The sequence below is a fragment of the Plecotus auritus genome, assembly GCF_963455305.1.
Source record: "Plecotus auritus genome assembly, chromosome: 5".
Taxonomy (NCBI): domain Eukaryota; kingdom Metazoa; phylum Chordata; class Mammalia; order Chiroptera; family Vespertilionidae; genus Plecotus; species Plecotus auritus.
Window position 1 is genome coordinate 34,150,872 of NC_137776.1, and position 18,801 is coordinate 34,169,672.

General features: G+C 50.0%; 1 protein-coding gene across 2 annotated transcripts in view; it reads left to right on the forward strand.

Moving 5' to 3' along the window:
• INPP5D (inositol polyphosphate-5-phosphatase D) overlaps positions 1-15,133 on the forward strand; it is a 97,710-nt gene extending 82,577 nt beyond the window's left edge. For both annotated transcript variants that reach the window (XM_080667809.1, XM_080667810.1), the window contains exons 22-27: positions 1,637-1,724; positions 5,254-5,403; positions 6,264-6,360; positions 8,240-8,506; positions 12,195-12,807; positions 14,032-15,133. In XM_080667809.1, the coding sequence (XP_080523935.1) occupies positions 1,637-1,724; positions 5,254-5,403; positions 6,264-6,360; positions 8,240-8,506; positions 12,195-12,807; positions 14,032-14,034 (1,218 nt within the window). In that variant the 3' untranslated portion in view covers positions 14,035-15,133. The remainder of the gene's footprint in view (positions 1-1,636; positions 1,725-5,253; positions 5,404-6,263; positions 6,361-8,239; positions 8,507-12,194; positions 12,808-14,031) is intronic.
• Positions 15,134-18,801: the final 3,668 nt, after the last annotated feature.

An 18,801-nucleotide genomic window follows, 5' to 3' on the forward strand; every position in this document is an offset into this window, starting at 1 on the left:
CTTTTAATAGGTAGAGGGAGCCATCCTCTCCCAAGGCTCAAGTTTCAGGGACTGGGCTGCCCACACTGACATTAACTGTTGATTGGAACCAACTCTTGGGCCACACACACAAAGGCCATATCATCTCAGGAGCAGAGGCTGATGCCTGAATTGCAGTCTCCTAGTCCAGGTACACTCTGATTGGGGAGTGAGGTGGGAGTGAACTGTCAGGGTCCTGGGCTATTTTCGGGCACTGAGTCATGGTGGCTCTTGGCTCTACGGTGACATCCTGCCTTATCCACCCTCCCCACCCTGCTGCGTCTTCTCCCAGCTGCTCCCATGCAGCACCCAAATGGCTTCTTTTCGCCTTTGTTTGTCGGGAAGGATATCAGCATCCCAGTCCCTGCAGCACACTGTCCACTTCTGAGACCTGATGCTCCTTCTGTCTCTGTCCCCTCCTCTCCACCCACCACCACCTCCCCATGGTCTCTGTCCCTCCTTTCTTCTTGCTAAAGCATCCTGATTCCTAATGAATCTTTCTGGAATGCCCGCCTCAGCCTGGTGTACCCTTCTTTATCCTGTCCATTCTCTACTGTCGCATGGGATGAGCCCAAGCTCCTCGGCATGGCTCCCAGCCCCTCCAGCTCCCCCAGCACTCCCTCCTGCTCCCTGAACCCTGCCACCCACCTCTCTTACCTCCTCCTCTCTCTTCATCCTCTAAAACCCCTTCAGGACACCCTGACACTCTCTCCTGTACCCCCCCCGCCCCGTTCCCACCATGGTGAGTGTGTACCCACAGACATTCCTCAGACACCAGCCACCTTGCTCCCCCTGCTGTCTGAGAGGGCAGGGTATTCCTGCATCCGCTGCACCTGGCCCAGGGTCAAACTTCTAGCTGGCCATCATGACAAGTCAGTGAACTGAGTGGTTGGTGTGGCTCTGGAACCCCAGAATGCTTAGAGCCCCACTGCGATGTCCAGTCATTTGTTCTGGAACTTTCTGTCAGTCAACATGGCACTAGGCCTACACAAGGGGTCTCTGTGTATCTGTGGGTGGGAGGAAGGGAACAGCCTGGAGCAAGGTAGTCGGGGACTGGAGACCTGTGCCTGTCATCCTCCAACTAGCTGCAGGACACCCCAGACCCACTGGGGGCTCTGCATGGGTGGACACAGAGGCCCCTCCTGCCCAGATGGGTGCAGCCTTGTGGTGCCGCCTTCCCTGCAGCCTCCATCCTAGAAAGGGCTGAGGAAGAATTGCGCCCTGCCAGGGAGCCTGGGGTGAGGGTGGTGCCTTCAGACTTGGTTTCTGGTCCTGTCCCATTTTTCTCATTAGCCTGGCCCCACTCCCAGGATCCTGGGGACTGCAAAGGAGGGAAGGGAGACAGAAGGTGGGGCATTCTTGGGGTCAGGCCCTGTCCTTGGGGCCCGGAGTGCAGTGTGATGGAAGGGGACAGGAAAGGAAGCTAATCCCACCTGGCTGTGTAGGGGGTACCCGTGGGCTCCTTCCTGCTCTCTGGGCATGAAAAGCAGAGATTCAAATTTGTTTAATGACAACATCTACAGGCCTGTTTTCTCCAGCATCCCCTCCTCTGGGCTGGCGGCCCTCACCTGCCTATCCCCAACTTGTCACCTCTAATCCCATGCACTTCTCTTTGCAGCTGAAGCCCATTATCTCCGACCCTGAGTACCTGCTGGACCAGCACATCCTGATTAGCATTAAATCCTCCGACAGCGACGAATCCTATGGTAAGGGTCCCACAGGTGCCATAGGTGCCACACCTGCTGTTGTCTGGTGGCCTCTGATGTAATGGGGCATCTCCATCACAGAAAGCCCACCTGCCTTTCCCCATCCTACTCTCCTGCTGATCCTTTCTCCATCTCAGGGCTGCAGGCGGACAATAACTCCTAAGTTATCCTTCTTGCCCCTTCAGGCTTCTGGGAGTAACGACTAGTAGCCACAGCCCCTCCCATTTACTAAGACTTTCCTGTGTCAGATTCTGTGCCCAGGGTTTTGCAGGAATTTTAAATTTTAATTATGACAAGACCTTATGAAGCAGACAGTATTCTCCCAATTAGTCGATGAGAAAACTGAGACTCAGAAAGGTTAAGTGACTTGCCCACATGGCACAGGTCGGAACTGGTTGAGCCCTTATTGGAACCCAGGTCTGCCCAGCATTGCTCACTGCTCAGGCTGGTGGCCCCACCAACTGTCCTACTAGAGAGGCTCTGTCTTCTGTAACGTCTTCAGCCTGTCCATGGCTCCCGCCCAATGTCACGTTCACCTTCACACTTGGTACATTCAGGGTGGCTACAGCATGGAGTGAGAGGGGTAAGTGGCCAGAGAGAGACTGAAGGCAGGAGCCAGATCAAGCCAGGCTAGGGGCAAACACTTTATCCTGGCAGTAGTAGGAAGCCATCAGAGTCAAACAACTCAGTAATGTGATCAGCTTTCCATCTTACAAGTACGTGTTTGCAGTGATCAAGATGAGAGACGAGCCCTGGCCGATGTGACTCAGTGGTTAGAGTGTTGGCCCACGCACCGAAGGGTCATGGGTTCGATTCCTGGTCAAGGGCACATACCTGAGTTGTAGGTTCAATCCCTGGCCCTAGTTGGGGAACATGCAGGAGGCAACCAATCAATGTCTCTCTCACATTGATGTTTCTCTCTCTCTCTCTCTCTCTCTCTCTCTCTCCTCTCTCTCTTTCCCCCTCCCTGCTTTCCACTCTCTCTGAAAAGCAATGGGAAAAACATCCTCCAGTGAGGATTAACAACAACAAAAACACAAAAAGATGAGAGATGAAGGGGCCATAGTGAAAACAGTGACAGTAAAAATGAAGAGACAGGATAAATTTGAGAGGTGTGAAGAAGGGAAATGGTTGCCCAGCTGGCATGGCTCAATGGTTGAGCATTAACCTATGAACCAGGAGGTCACGCTTCAATTCCTGCCTGGGCTATGGGCTCCATCCCCAGTGTGGAGCATGCAGGAGGCAGCTGGTCAATTATTCTTTCTCATCATTGATGTTTCTATCGCTCTTCCCCTCTCCCTTCCTCTCTGAAATTAATAAAAAAAAAAATTTTAAAAAAGGAAAAGAAAGAAGGGAAATGGCTTGGCCTTGGGAACTGAAGCAAGTGGGTTGTTGAGGATGGCCCCACACTTCTGGTTTGAGTAGCTGGGTTAATGTCTCGTTTCCTGATCTGGGTCAGCTGTGGTGAGGAACAGGCACCGGTGGTTGACAAGGCACAGCCAGAAAAGTGGTAGGACAGGCTGTGGCGTTGGGGATACTGTCAGAGTTGGTTTGCAAAGAAGGCAAGGTTTGAGAGCAGAAGTGCTGAGAGACCCAACAAAATAAAAACCAAACAGCGGTCCTTAGACAGAGTGACTGGGGGCCATCCCCGTACTTGGGGAGGCAGTGTTCACAGGCAGTTAGGGCGAGAATGGCGGTGAGGAAGCAGAGGGTGTGAGGCAGGCCAGAATGTGAACCTGGTCCAGGGAGGGGGTTTGTTTGCAGTGGAGGAATTTGAAGGTTTCTCAGAGTGATGGTGGAAGTTAGGAAACAGAAACAGGCAGAGACACGAAGGGTGCCCGTGGGTGTTGGTCGGCCACTGTGCAGGCTCTGCCAAAGCCCTGGGACTGAGGTACAGTCACTGCCCTTGTTTGCAGAGGTGAGGACATGAAGTGACTTGTTCAAGGTCATGTAGCTACTGAGTGACTTTGACAAGCTACTGTGTGACCTTGGACTTGAACCTAGGCAGTCCAGCTCCAGAATCATTCCTTTTACCCCTTCCCAGTATAGCACTAGAAAGAGGGTCCCTGAGCCAAAGCAGGGGCGGGCAGAGCCTGGGGGTTGTTCTGGCTCCGGATCTGAATCTCCTGTCCTTCTCAACGGGGCAAAGAGAAAAAACCATCCACGCGGATGCTGGAATGTTGAAGGTTCAGTGGCAGGAAACAGGAACTCAGGTCTGATGGTTCCATTTCCTTGATCAAATACTGTATTCGTCCTTTGTTTCCTCTTTCTGATATTCATACTCACAAACAGCAAATCATCATAATAACAAAGAAAAAAAATCCACCAGCAGTCTCATTCCCCTCTACAGAAATCCTTTTTATTTTGGTTTCACACTTCCATCCTCATCCATAGGCATAGGTCCTAGATTTCTAGATTTCTAATCATCACAGAGATACCATTTATATTCTGCTTTCCTCACCTCGTATTAAATAAGACCCATTTTCCATAACCCTCCTACATGGTCTTTGTGATAGTGGATTTCGTGGCTTCATAGTATTCCATGGGTTTGCTGTAGCCTTCACAGTCGTCTTTATTCCTGTTATCGAGGCTCTGCCAGTTACTTTTGTTAGTGTTACCAATAATGCTGAGATGGATCTCTTTGGGGACATTTTTTTGTTCTCCTGAAGCTACATTTTTTTTATTCTTTTAGATCATCTTTTTTAGGATGAGTTCCATATTTGCTGGTCAAAAGGTATATGCCCGTGATTCTTGGCCCTTGTTAGCAAACTGATTGCCGGAAAGGCTGTCTTGCCATGTGGACCTTGCCATGTCCTAAGGTCCAGGTTTCCCTGAGCCTCGCTGACACTGGGTATTTTTCTTCCTTCTGTTTTGTGCTAAGTTCATGTCTGTGAGAGAGTCTCTTTGTGCTGCTTCATTTGCATTTGTGATGGCTTTTGAGGCTGAATGAATTTCCATTTATTGAAATTAACCAGCTACAGTTCTCTTTTGTGTGAAATGACTGTTTGGGTGATCTGCCTATTTATCTGCTGGGGATTTAATTTTGAGGAGTTCCTCGTGAGTTCAGATAAAATCCCTCCTTTGTGAAGCTGACTGCAGTGAATGGTCCCAGTCAATCATCTCATTTTCGTGTGTTTTTTTTTTTCCTCTGTGTAGAAGTTTTAAACTTTTATATTCTCTTACCTGTCAGTCTTATTTTGTCATTTCTGACATAGCTTTAAGCCTTAGAAAGTTGTCATTCCCTCCAGCCAGCAGATTAGTATTTAATTTTGTTTTTCTGGATTATCTATGATTTAACTTTTTTTCACAGCAACTAATCTACATGGAGTTCATTTGCTATAAATTTTGAGATGTTTTCCCAGATTACTGAGAAGTTGTTCTAAAATGTTTATTCTATGATTCCTGCCTTAGCCATCATCTTGAACGACTGTCTTTGGTGGTAGAACTAACTCTCCAGGCCAAATTCATGGTGTTTCTCCTGCGAAATAGCAGGGTCTTGACATTACTGTTGTCCCCTCCATGTCCCCAGGCGAGGGCTGCATTGCTCTGCGGTTAGAGGCCACCGAAACACAGCTCCCCATCTACACGCCTCTCACCCACCATGGAGAGATGACAGGTCACTTCCGGGGGGAGATCAAGCTGCAAACCTCCCAGGGCAAGAAGAGGGAGAAGCTATACGGTAAGTGGGCATGACCCCCTGTCCCCCCCCCCCCCCCCCCCCGCCCCGCACCTCAAGCCCTCATCAGCACTGTGGGGTTAGACAGGAGTGAGGGTTCTCTCAGCAAAGCTGTTGAATATTCTCTCTGAGAGCCGGGCATAATCCTTATTTGATAGATGGGGAAACTGAGGCACGGAGAGGTTAAATAATTGACTTAAGGTTATATACCAAGAAAGCAGCCAGCTCAAGGTGAAGTGCAGGTTCACCCAGTGCTAAGCTGAGATTGTAAACGTGATGGGGTCCTGCCTCACATGAACAGGGAGACAGCAGGGCTCACTACATGTGGACCCTCGGCTCCTCAGAGGGCGCTGGGCCATCAGGGGTACTGCCTCCCATGGATGTGGCTGCCCATCCGCCCTGTGAGAGCTTCTTTCTCTAGCAAAACTATGGGTTGGAGTGTGGGGGCATCAGCACCTCTGCAACCACATGTCAGTCAGAAATGAAGACAGGGTCCTAGCTGCCCACAAAGAAGTTGGCTTTGGTACTGGAAGCTCTGGGGGAGCTGCCTTCTTCTATTTGTTTTATTTGGATCTGCCCAGAACAACTGGCTTGTTTTGTCCTTTGTCAACACCAGCAGGTTGGAAATGTCACATGAAATGACCCCTCTGGGTCACACGTGTCAATTCTCCTCCCTCTTAAGCTGACAAGCATAACTAATCAATCACTGAACTCGTAGGAGGCCTCAGAATCTTGCTTAGCCCACCTCCCCAGGCAGCAGTAATCACCATCCGGCTCTGGCATGTCAGTGGAAACCTCTGCCATCCTGGCCCAGACCTGCATGCTGGGCCCTCACCTGCTTCTTCCTGCCTCTTCCCATGCAGACTTTGTGAAGACTGAGCGGGATGAGTCCAGCGGGCCCAAGTGTCTGAAGAGCCTCACCAGCCATGACCCCATGAAGCAGTGGGAACCTGCCTCCAGGTAGAGCAGGGGGGTTGCCAGGGCTTCACAGACTAGCTGGCCTAGCAGACCCAGGACCAGGGAGGGTAAGTGGGGTGAGAACCCAGGAGGAAAGAAAGCTCAGCCAGGAGAGACGCTGTCCTGACCACAGACCCATGTCTCTGGGGTTAGTGTGACTGGACCAGGCCTGGAGACTCCTCTGTGTTGGAAACTTCAGTTCCGTTCAACAAACATGGGTTGAACACCTACTGTGTGACAGGTTCTAGAGAAACCAAGGCAGATTAGGTGCCATCCCTGACTTAGGGACTCATAGCCCCGCCCAGGAGAAAGCACCTGTGAAGGTGGCTGCGTGGAATGGTTGCCGTGTCTCCCGGGGACAGCAGTCTTGGCTCCATGGCCACAAACCCCATCTTATTCCTAGGGGAGGGACCACTAGGGGAAATGAACGCAGGCTGCTCTTGGCAGAGACTGGGCTGGCAATAACCCAGAATTTAGAAGAATCCCCAACAACAGAGTCACCCCAGCTCTGACGTGGTCTCAAGTCCCAGAAAGAAGCCCGTGAAGTCTGTCGTGGTCTCTTACCTGCCGAGGGAGCAAAGCTGTGCCATTGGCTGAGCGAACATCCAAAAGCCTCTGCAGAGCCCCTGGGTGCTCTGCCCCTGCTGGTCCCCACACTGCCTGTCCTTCCAGCCAGCCCTCGCACACGCCACCCACCCACTGGGAACACGGGAGTTCACATCTCCAGCCCGTTTCCTCGTCTACATCCAACCTCGGAGGGTTGTAGCCATGTATGCTAAAGTATTCCCTCTCCATCTTTTTCTCCCACTATTACCCACCAATGAAAGCATCACGGCTCTCACATGTCTGCTCTGCTCCAGAGTCAGGGTCAGTGTAGGTCTACAAATTATTTTCCTTTTGACTAGTATTAGAATTAATATTTGTTAAGCAGGCACTGATGGCTGGGAGTGAGTTGTGCACAGAACCAGGCTGGCTGAGCAGAAGGGAACTGGGAGGCTTCGTTATAACCTGAATACTCAGAACTCTGCCTGTTCAGTCTCATGACAGCCCTGTCTTACAAGGACAGCACTTCTGTCACCAAGAGGCAGCACAGTGTTGGTGTCCCAGGTCCCCTCACCTGGGTCTGGGCCATCCCCTTGGCAGTTTTCAGATGACTTGCCATGTTCGAGGCTTCAGTCTTGACCTTTGTCTCCTCATCTTCAAATGCCCACATGGCCATTTCCATTTTCACATCTCACATACAAACTTGCAAGCTGACGTGTCTCAGGTGGAGCTCTCCATTTCCTCCACCCCAGCCTGCCCTCCCCCGACGGTCACTCAGCCCCACCAGCCTCAACAGCTTCTCATTCTGTTCTCCCCACTTGCTCATAGGCCCTCTGACAGTTCCTGGAACAGTTAAGGGCCTCTCACCTCAGGGCCATTGCAATTACTCTTACCACTGTCTCCCCCACTTCCTTCTTACCTGCCTCCTCAGATAGGCCTTCCCTGGCTACCCTATGCCCAGTGGGTCCCAGCGCTCCTGCAGTCTATCCCTGCCCCTTTTGTGGCTCTCATTCAGACTTCAGCACTGTATAAATCCCATGCATCTCAGTCACTGAGTTTTGTTTGTCTCCCCAACCAGATCTGAGATCCATGAGAACAGAGACTATGGCTGCCTTACTCATAGCCATATTCCCTCTGCCTGGCCCAGGGCCTGGTGCACACTAGGCACTCAGAAACTATTATTGTATGAATGAATGATGAATGAATGAACAAATGAACGAACAAATCCACTGCCCAAAAAGTGAAGGAGTTGAGGAGATCCTGAGGGGTCCTGAGGAACAGCAGAAGCCACCATCCTCAGGCTGGGACTGACTTGTGACTTTGTATGTCTCCCCCACAGGGTCCCTCTCTGCAGTGGCTCCAGCATCACGGAAATCATCAACCCCAATTACATGGGGGTGGGGTCCTTTGGGTACATAAAACAGACCCTGTCCCCTGACCAGCAGCCCACAGCCTGGAGCTATGACCAGCCACTCAAGGACTCCTCCCTGGGATCTGGAAGGGGAGAGACCCCTCCAACACCACCCTCCCAACCGCCCATATCACCCAAGAAATTTTCATCCTCCACAGCAACCCGGGGCCCCTGCCCTAGGACACAAGAGTCAAGGTGAGTGTTCTCTTCACCAGGACCTCTCCCTTCCCTGTGTTTTCACTGCTGGGAAACCCAGCCCTAGAATAGAAGCTGCATGAGGGCAGGAGTGTAGGCCCACTTTAGTCTCTGACTCATCCTTGGGACCTGGAACACAGTAGACATTCAAGAAATACTTGTGGAATCTTCAAGTTCTACCCTATTAGTATAAACTTGATTGTTTAAATAGAAAAATTTAAAGATATGGTCAAGAAAAATATCCTCCTATAAAAACTACATTTATTGAAAAATACATTTCTATAACCAGTGAACCCTTTAGTCAATCTCTTACTCCCTCGAGGCCCTCTGGGGCACAGAGGTGGGAATTTCCATGTAGAAGTCCCTCTCCAACACCAAGTTCCCTTCTCTCTTCTTAGCCATGAGGTGCCTGTCCCCAGGTGAGGCTTTCCCGTCTCTCCTGTTAAGGGGAGTCAGAAAAAGCAACAGTTGAGCCTGGGAATGCCAAAGGGAGAGAGCAGCTAGCCTGCAGAGGGAGTGGCTTTGGCCATGAAATTTCAGCAAAACTTCAGCAAAGGCCAGGAGGTTAGAGAAAGATGACTCAGACAGCATGTGTCAGGAGGAGGGAGCCAGGGGCGAGCCCAGGCCAGGTAGCCAAAGCCACAGCCACCTCTCATACGTGCCACCGTAACCAAGAAAACCATTCATAAGCATCTCACGAAACATAAGATAGGGAGACATGCAAGTTTCTAGTAACCATGGATGACAGATGGAAATGAAAATTACAGAGCCAAATTAACAATGATCAAAGATTCGCAGATTATCATTAGCATCGTCTTTCCTTGGTGGCTGTCTTTACTGTTTATAATGACTTCAGGAGGCTGCTCTCTTTTGTGAGCTCTTACGTTCCTCAGTGGTGTTTTCTGTCACTTCCTAGTAGCCAGGAAAGGGAGTGCTGTCAAACAGTATTCTCCCTCATCTCACCACTTTCCCACCTTTTTGAGGGGCAGTTTACAGTTTTATTCTTTAAGCTTTTTATCTAAAAAAAAAAAATTTTAATGGATAAATAAGTGGAAGGAAGGAAGGAATAGAGGATATGGCTGGTGGGACAGGAGAGGACAGGACAGGATAAGTGTGCGGGAAATGTGTTCCCTCCAGTTTCATGGGTGACAGCTTCAGAATGGGGACATCTGTAGGCAAGGGGCCCCCAGGGTGGCATTCTAAGCTCACTGTTCACCAAGGAGGTGATTAGAGGCAAGAAACCAGCAGCTCCCACCCCTGCCTGCAGCCCTCTTAACTGTTCTCAATCCCTGGCTCAGCCTGAGCAAAGACTGTGGAAAAGGGGGTGTCACCAGCATCCTCCATGTCACCTCACCATTGCCCTACACTTGAGTAGGATGACCAGCCATCCCAGTTTGCCCAAGCCTGTCCCTTTTTGCACTAAGAATCCCACATCCTGGGAGCCCCTTGAATCCTGGGCAAACCTGAACAGCTGGTCACCCACCGAAGTCATGTGGTTAGAAAGATGGCTCTTCTCAGCCCCTGCTCAGTGTTTCACTGCTTTGGAAAAGAATCAACTCCAGAATCGATCTGTGAAGTGGAGTCCTTTTGCCACAGGAATTAACTCTGTGCCATGGATATTGGTTGGTTTGCTTACTCCACAACCGTGGCCTACTGTGGGAATTGGTTTCCTATCACCTTTGGTCATGGAAATAAGACTTTCACATTTTTGCTGTGATTTTCCCAGTCTCCCCTGCCCCAACCAAGCTTTCCCCTCTGCAAGAATGACAGCAGCCTCCTCCCAGAGGCAGAAGTTGAGTTGCACCATCTCTGCTCTTGTCAGAGTGAGCTTTGGAATTTAAAAAAGGCTCACATCCAGGGTCCTGCCCCTAATTCTCGGAGGCAAGTCCCTCCTCCTGCTCAGCCACGTGGAGGGGGCTGTAAGGTGTCAGATCTTGAGTTTTTCTTTTCTCCTTTTTGCCTCTTTATTAGAAGCTGATGGTCAGTGCCTCTTGGACCTTCCCACACCTTCCTTCCTGGGGCTAACTCATAGCAAAGGTCTTCGAGGTTCCAGACGGGGACAGAGGGTGGCCTGTGGTGAAGAGGCAGCTTTCCAAAGACTTTCTTCAAGGCTCCAACATTCCTAGTTATACAACTGCTTCCAGGACTTTCCAAAGAGGAATGAGCCAAAAACTGAGTTGACAGTCAAGCCCCCATTGGCATGTCTCCAAGGCTAGCCTCCCCAAAACCCCCTGTCATCTTGTCTCATTGGCACCTGGACAAGGATGACATCTCACCCTGCCCCCTAAGCCCACACCTTACTCCCCAAACAGTCTGTTCACCATGGCTTCTGAGCAGTGTTTCAGCCCATCCCATCAGTGAGAAGTGCCAAGTTCCCAGGGACCCACATTTTCTTCACGACAGCTTCCTCTTTGCAGAAAGTAGATCCCAGAAGACCCTCCCAGGAGATTATGCCATTGACCAGAAAGTAACATGTGGTCCCATTCCTGGTTCTCATAATTTGCTCTGCAGGAAATCGCCTCACATAAAAGCCATAAGAAGCCAGGAAACAGACAGGCAGAACTTACCTGCTTTGGCCTATGATAGGCGCTCCCTCTCTGGCCACAAGTCAGCAGGCCCACTTGCTTGCTACTGGCCTGTTTCCCCATCTCTCTAGGTTCCCTCTGATTTCCAGTGTGTTTTCCTTCCCACCCTACATGAGTCCATGAAGGAAACTGTGGTCACCAGGGGCTCTCCAGGGAGAGGACTGTGCCTTAGGAAGAGAACTATGTTAATCAGGAACATCGGCCCCTGAGCCCAGATTTTGTCCTGTTCACAGCTGACTCCTGGGCCTGGGGCACATAGTGGCTCATACATGTCTGTTAAATGGCACTCCTTGACCTGGACTCTCAGGTAGCACAGATGGTGACTGAGGGTGTCTGGTCACCTGCAAGGCTTTCGTTCCCTTGAGGTTCAGAGCAGAATTTTCTAGAGACAGCAGAGAGGCTGAGGGATCCTTGAGGGGAGCCAGGAAGACAGGTCTGTTAGCAGTAGTGAGGGGCAGGCTGTGAAAGGCAGGCCTCTCTGATGAGGACTGAGGGGCCAGTTTTGATATTGGCAGTGCTATTTAAGCCCTCTCTTCCTCTTCCTACAAATCCTTCAGCAAACTCCCTTGCTCACCAAGGCTCTGGTGGCAAATGTCCAGAGGACAACTGAGATTACCTATGTGGGCATCAGCATATGACTAGCTAACACAGTTTCTTTTCCTTTCATTTTTAATGTTTTTAATTTATTTCAGAGAGAGGAAGGGAGAAGGAGAGAGGAATGGAAACAGCAATGATGATAGAGAATCATCGATTGGCTGCCTCCTGCTTGCCCCCCACTGGGCATCGAACCTGCAACCCAGCCATGTGCCCTGATAGGGAATCAAACCATGACTTCCTAGTTCATAGGTCGATGCTCAACCACTGAACCACGCTGGCCAGGTTCCTTCCATTTTTAATTTTGTTTTTAATTGAGGTGAAACTCATGTAACATAAATTACCTGTTTGAAAGTGAACACTTCAGTGGCATTCAGTATTTCACAATGTTGTGCCACCATCGCTCCATCTAGTTCCGAACATTTTTATCACTCCTAAAGAAAAACCCATAGGCATCAAGCAGTCATTCCTCATGTGTTTTCCCCATTGTCATCCTTCTCACGTTCCAGGCCCAGCGACGTGGGGAAGAACGCAGTGGAGCCTTTGCCTCAGGAGGACCCCAAGCTGACCAAGCCTGAGATGTTTGAGAACCCACTATATGGATCTGTGAGTTCTTTCTCTAAGCTGGTTCCCAGGAAAGAGCAGGAGTCTCCCAAAATGCTGAAGAAGGAGCTCCCACCCTGCCCAGACCCAGGAACCTTGTCTCCTAGCATCCTGCTCTCCAAAGCCCCGGAGGCCGAGGGCAGCAAGGGGACAGGCAAGCCGGTGCCTACATCTGCACCCACACCCTTCATCAGTCCCACGCCTCGGCTCCGCTCTTTCACTTGCTCATCTCCTGCCGAGGGCCGGCCGGCCGCAGGGGACAAGAGCCAGGGGAAGCCCAAGGCCCCTGCCAGCTCCCCAGTCCCAGTGCCAGCCAAGAGGCCCATCAAGCCTTCCAGGTCAGAGTTGAGCCAGCAGGCCCCGCCAACCCCGGCCCAGCGTCCTCCCCTCCCACTCAAGAGCCCAGCTGTCCTACACCTGCAGCACTCCAAGGGCCGAGACTACCGTGAGAATGCCGAGCTCCCCCACCTTAGCAAGCACCGGCCCGACGACACACCGCTCAGCAGGACTACTATGCAGGTGCCCTGGGGTGCCTGTGGGGGTTCATGTGTGTGTGCATGTGTGCAACACAATTTCCATGCTAAGGAGTGCATGCACATGGGCTCACGTGCATGCATGTGCACATATGTGGCACAACCACCATGCCCAGGAGTGTGCTTGGATGCACAAGCGAGTGGGTGTGCATGTCCACATGATACAACTACCGTGCCTAGGAGTAGTGTGCATGTGAGCTCATGTGCATGTACCTGCATGTGTATGATATAACCTGCCATGCCCAGGAGTGTGCTCAGGTGCATATGAGCTGGCATGTGTGCATGTGAATGTGAATGTGCATGATCTGACCATCCAGCCTAGGAGTGGGTTCTAATAAACAGTGGCTCTGGGAGTTGTTCTGTGAGGAAGGGGTGGAGATGGGATTTGAACCCAGGCCTCCTGTGCCAGGCCCATAGGAATAAGATTCTATACATACAAAGAGCCCAGCCCTAGCCAGTTTGGCTCAGTGGATAGAGCATTAGCCTGCGGACTGAAAAGTCCCGGGTTTGATTCCGGTCAAGGGCACATGCCCAGATTGCGGGCTCGATCCCCAGTGGGGGGTGTGCAGGAGGCAGCCAATCAATGATTCTCTCATCATTGATGTTTCTATCTCCCTCTCCCTCTCCCTTCCTCTCTGATTAAAAAAATAATTAAAAACAAAAAATGAAGAGCCCAGATTATGTACATTTTATTCTTATCATCACTAATATTAGTACTTAAAAATTTCCCAGTATTGCTGACACTGCAGATGCAATGTCCCCTTCCTTTTCATAAAATAGATTTCTCTTTTAGCAGAACTAATAATGCTTAGAACTGATTGTGGGGCCAGAGTGTCTTAGGTTTGAATCCCTGTTCTCCAGCTTCCTGGTTCTGTGCCTTGAGCCTCAGTTTTGACTCATCTGTAAAAAGGGGGCTATTAGTGGAACCTGCCTCATAGGCTTATAAGGAGGCTTAAATTTTATTTTATATTATTACTGTATGTTATCATGTACATCTAAATTATGTATTTACATGCTATGTAGTCCTATAACATATGCATAAAACTATATATATTTAAGGTACTTAGGCCTTTACTAAGTGTTGGCTCTTTTCAGCACTCTGTTAAAGGAATCCTGACCTAGCCCACAGTGTGCAGGGACATGGGGACCTTTGGTTAAATCTGGCCTGGCGAGAATGCAGTGCTGACAGTCTTCTGTCCTTGGCCCACAGTGAAGGCCCTGGTGAGCTGCGGTGAGACGTGAGCCCAGCGGAGCAGCACAAAGCCACTTGGACCCTCTCCTGGGACTTCCTGTTGGCCTCTCCTACCCAGCTTCCTGTGCAGGGCTTCATACTTTTCAGGAGAGGCCAGCTTCTGTGTGGTCGGCAGAGTGTGTTGGCTTCGAAACTTGGCCCCAAGTGCTGAGGTTGGAAGGAAAAGGACACCCGAAGGGCAACAAACAACTCGGGCACCTGGGCCCCCAGCTTGATCTTGGTACTTGGGACCCAAGAGCCTTGTTCCGATTATCATGTTGAAGAAAGGAAGTAAAGCGCTGATTTCCAGGTGGAAACATAAATAATAATAATATCAATAATAATAATGGCTGCATGTACCACATGCCAGGTACATGCTAAGTGATTTACAAACATTATGAGTTGAGTCTTCTTCAGCCCACCAAAACCACATTCCCAGATCCCCCAGTTCAAAACAGTATGTTCTGAGTGGTTTGGACAAAGCATTAAAAATTAAGGCCAGTGCCCTCCTGGAGTAAGATGGCTCGGCCTTCAGGGAGCTGGAGAGTCAGTATTAATTTAGGGTACAAGAAACCTGAAAGGACACAAACTGCATTAGCTAAAGCCCCCAGGAATTCGGGCAGAGCTGGTGCTGAGATCAGGGGTCTCTCTGGGTCCTCTCAGTTCTGAAAAAGGACAATCGGCTCTTCCTCTTCGTGGGAAGTCCAGCTTCAGCTGGGCTAGAGATGCCCAGGCCTCAGCCAGGTCTCCCATACCCTCCCTGATGTGGGCAGCCACCACCAGGCCAGCCCCCAACACTCCTCCCATCATGCTAATACCTGGCTGCCTGGAAGGTGGGCCTCTTGGTGCCCAGCTCTCAAAATCATGCAGCCTTTTCTTTGAACTCTCATGGCTTTTGGCCCTGCTTCCTTGGTTACTAGCATAGATTGGTGACGTCTTTCCTTGTTTTGCTTTTTCACATAACAGAATTAATGCAAGAAACCAAATCTAGAAGTGTGTGTGAGTGCCTGAGACTGGATATGCACCCACATCCTCTTGTGTGCAGTCTGTGTGACCAATAAATTGTGCCTCTCTCACTCAGCTCTCATCTGTGTGGCCTTTTTTTCTGACATTCAGCCACAAACAATGTTTCTAGGCTGTTGGGGATGTAGAGCAGCAGCGAGGGGAGGGGAGGATGTTGAGGTTAACAGTGGTGATGGGCAATCTGGTTAGAACCAGTTTGAAGTTGGGCCTGGACCAGGAACAGCAGTAGATGTCACACATCTCCGAGGAATTCCAGGCACCTGCAGCCGCCCAACTTCCACCAGAGTCATCTCCACAACCACCACCTGCTGTCCTGCACTCACAAGTTCCTCCTGGTTTTGTAAGTGTTCATTGCTAAGCTCCAGAGACAATAGACACTCCCTAGGTCATGGGCCTTCAGCTCCCTGCATTTGAGGACAGCTTGCACTGCCCACGGGTCAGGGAGTGGCCCCAGTGCAGAGAGCCAGAATGGGTGCTGCTTGGCCCCACCTCCAGGTACTTTGGTCTGGGCTGCTGTTCCCACCACCTCTGGCTACTCAGCCTCTGCTCTGTTTCAGACCTTAAGGGAGTGGTGTTCTTGGCAGCCACAGAGAAACCATTCACTGGCCTTCAGCAATGGCCTGTGGAGGCTGCCAAGGTGCACTGGCTTGCTGGGAGTGAGAACAAAGAGCTTGAGCTCTCACCTTCACTGAGAATGAACATCCAGGCCCTCACCACCATTTTTGAAGGTTCCCAAGAGAAGCAAGTTGAGCAGCAGTGTGGGGTGCACCTTGGACTCCTTTTGCTCTGCATTCTGGTGGCCTGAACAAGCCCAGGGCCCCTTATGCCTCTCACCAAAGCTCGACACAGATGTAACTGTGCAGGAACCTTATTTTCTTTAGCCTTTATTTTTATTTTTTTTTGCCTTTGACTCAAACTGGCTTTACCCAGCACCCTGACTCACCCACCTCCCTCTCCCTTGCTTGATCATTAAGCCCTCAGGACAGCTGGTTCTGGTCAGCTTCTAGTGGTCTTAGGAACAAGGTTCTGGATCTGTTGACTGTAGAGACAGAGTTTTCAATCAAACTGAAGACAATATCTTGGCCTCAGTTGTATTTTAGCTCTTGACCCAGGGAAGTGGAACAATCTCACAGAACAAATCCTTGTGAAGCTGGACCAACCAACTCCAAGGCTGAAATCAGGACAGATGCAATGATCCATTACCACCTACCCTAGTGCCAACCAATCAGTAGAGACCAGGACCGTAACTCCTTTAGTCACCATGATTAATGATTTTTTCCTATATAATCCGTGCCCGTCTTTGAGTATGAGCTACCTGCGACTCTGGGCATGGTGCCATTTCTTTAATAAGTCCTTACTTTCTTGGGTGCAAACTCCTGTTTATACCTTACTGGGCTTTGATGCATGCAGGCAAATGGACCCTTTCTGTTGGGTAACACAGGCTGTGTGGGAACCAACCAGGCTTTGTCTATAAGCTGGTGAACAGCAGGGCCCGCTGCACTGACTGGAACTGGAACACCGTGAAATTGAAAAACTTTCACCCTGTGCCTTTAACCGCTCAGCCCCACACCCAACCCTGAGATCCCTGACCACCTATGTTCCTGAGTTCTGGTTGTCACCATCTACTGGGGGCCCTTATAGCCAGATTTCTCTGCCATTTCTGTTTTGTTCCCAATCCTAGGCCTCCCAAACACTCCTACAGCAGGATGAGAGGGGACTCCATAAATTCCTACCACTTTATCACCTAAGTAATTTATAGACAGTCCCTGATTTAGGGTGGTTTGCTGGTTCGACTTAGGATTTTTTGACTTTACAAAGGTGTGGAAATGATACACATTCAGTAGAAACCAGACTTCGAATTCTGAATTTTTTAAAATATATATATTTTATTGATATTTTACAGAGAGGAAGGGAGAGGGATAGAGAGCTAGAAACATCGATGAGAGAGAAACATCGATCAGCTGCCTCCTGCACACCTCCCACTGGGGATGTGCCCGCAACCAAGGTACATGCCCTTGACCGGAATCGAACCTGGGATCCTTCAGTCCGCAGGCCGACGCTCTATCCACTGAGCCAAACCGGTTTCGGCTCGAATTCTGAATTTTGATCTTTTCCCAGGCCAGTGATATGCAGTATCATACTCTCTCGTGATGTGGCTGCTAGCCACAGCTCCCAGCCAGGCAGTCCATCTCCAGGGTAAGTAGCCAATATTGTGTTGTTAGTGGTTTTTGGATATAGTTTTCTGAGCTCCTTTCAGGTAGGCTGGGTGAAGCTATGATGTTTAGTAGGTGAGGGGTGTTAAATGTATTTTCAAATTATGGTATTTTCCATTTGCGAAGGGTTTATGGGGTTGCAACCCCATCATAGGTGGAGGAGCATCTGTATTTTATGCCAGCTTTTCTTCACCAAGCTCCCAAACCAAGCAGGCAGGTTCATGAGCAAGCTTCCTCACCAGAGTGCCCCACCCCCAGATGAATTCTGCAGTCTTTTGAGATTGCGGAGGCTGCTACAGTCACTTTTTTTTTTAAAGAAGCAAATTTTTCCTTCTTTGCATGATTACATGGATGCTGGTTGAAATCAGCAGATTTTGTGCCAACAGAAAGGTGTTGTTATATAGTGGTTATTCTCTAATAGCCCCTGCATGGGCACCGGGAACCCTGCTCGGCCTGGAGACCAGCAGCTGCACTGTTTCCTAGGGACTGACAACTTTCGGACTCCTCCTCCTTCCTGGGTTTCGGTTCTTTTCCATCCTGATAGGAGGGAAATTAGTCTTCAGAAAAGCTCTCTCCCACAGCTATCTCCCCTAACTCCAGCCTATAGGTTCTCTCTTCGCCTATCCTTAAAATAACTGCCTTCTCTACACAAGCTAATTTCCATGGAGATCCAGCTATCTGGGGGCCTAGAAGCTTTCTGCAAGGCAGCAAACCCAGTTCCCAGGCTTCACTCCAACAGAAAGAGACCCTTAGTAATACAAATGCCTGGTCTCACTCGCACAGACCCTCCTCCACCCCCCCAATACGCACACACACATACACACACACACACACACACACACACACACACACACACACACACACTCTCCAAGGTCCCTTTCTGGGAAACCTGCATTATGTCAGAACAACACTGACAGGTAAAGTCCAGGACAGTTGAAGAACTTTCATCCTTGTCCTTTTAACCACTCAACCACTCCTCAAGATCCCTGACCACCTTTGTCCCTGAGTTCTGGTTGTCACCATCTATTGGGGCCCCCTCCAACACACACATTATTATATGAACATATTTTCATACCTGTTGTTTTCTGTTTGAGTAACTAATCTTCACTGGTCAGTTCTCTCTCAGGTCCCAGTCTGGGTTTGTCTGTGAGCACTTTTATCCCTGCCATGTACAGCTGGTGGTCTTCTTCATTCCCTCAACCACATGCATGTTGATGGAATGTGATTGGCTTGTGAGTCAATAAATTTATTAAGGGGACCACAAGTGGCGGGGGAAAGGGTGGTACATCCTGGGCTGTGGGGTCAGACAGAATGGGATTTATCTTGTTTTTCATTTCCTAAAAGTATGATCTCATACTGGGCACTTAGGTCTTCTGAGTCTCAGTCTCCTCATCTCTAAAATGGGGAGAAGGGTGCCTAGTGCATGGTGCAGTTGTGTGGATTCCTGAGCTCTGGGGAAACTCGGCCTGCCTGTTTAGACACTCATTGACACGCATTAACTGTAGCCCCTCCC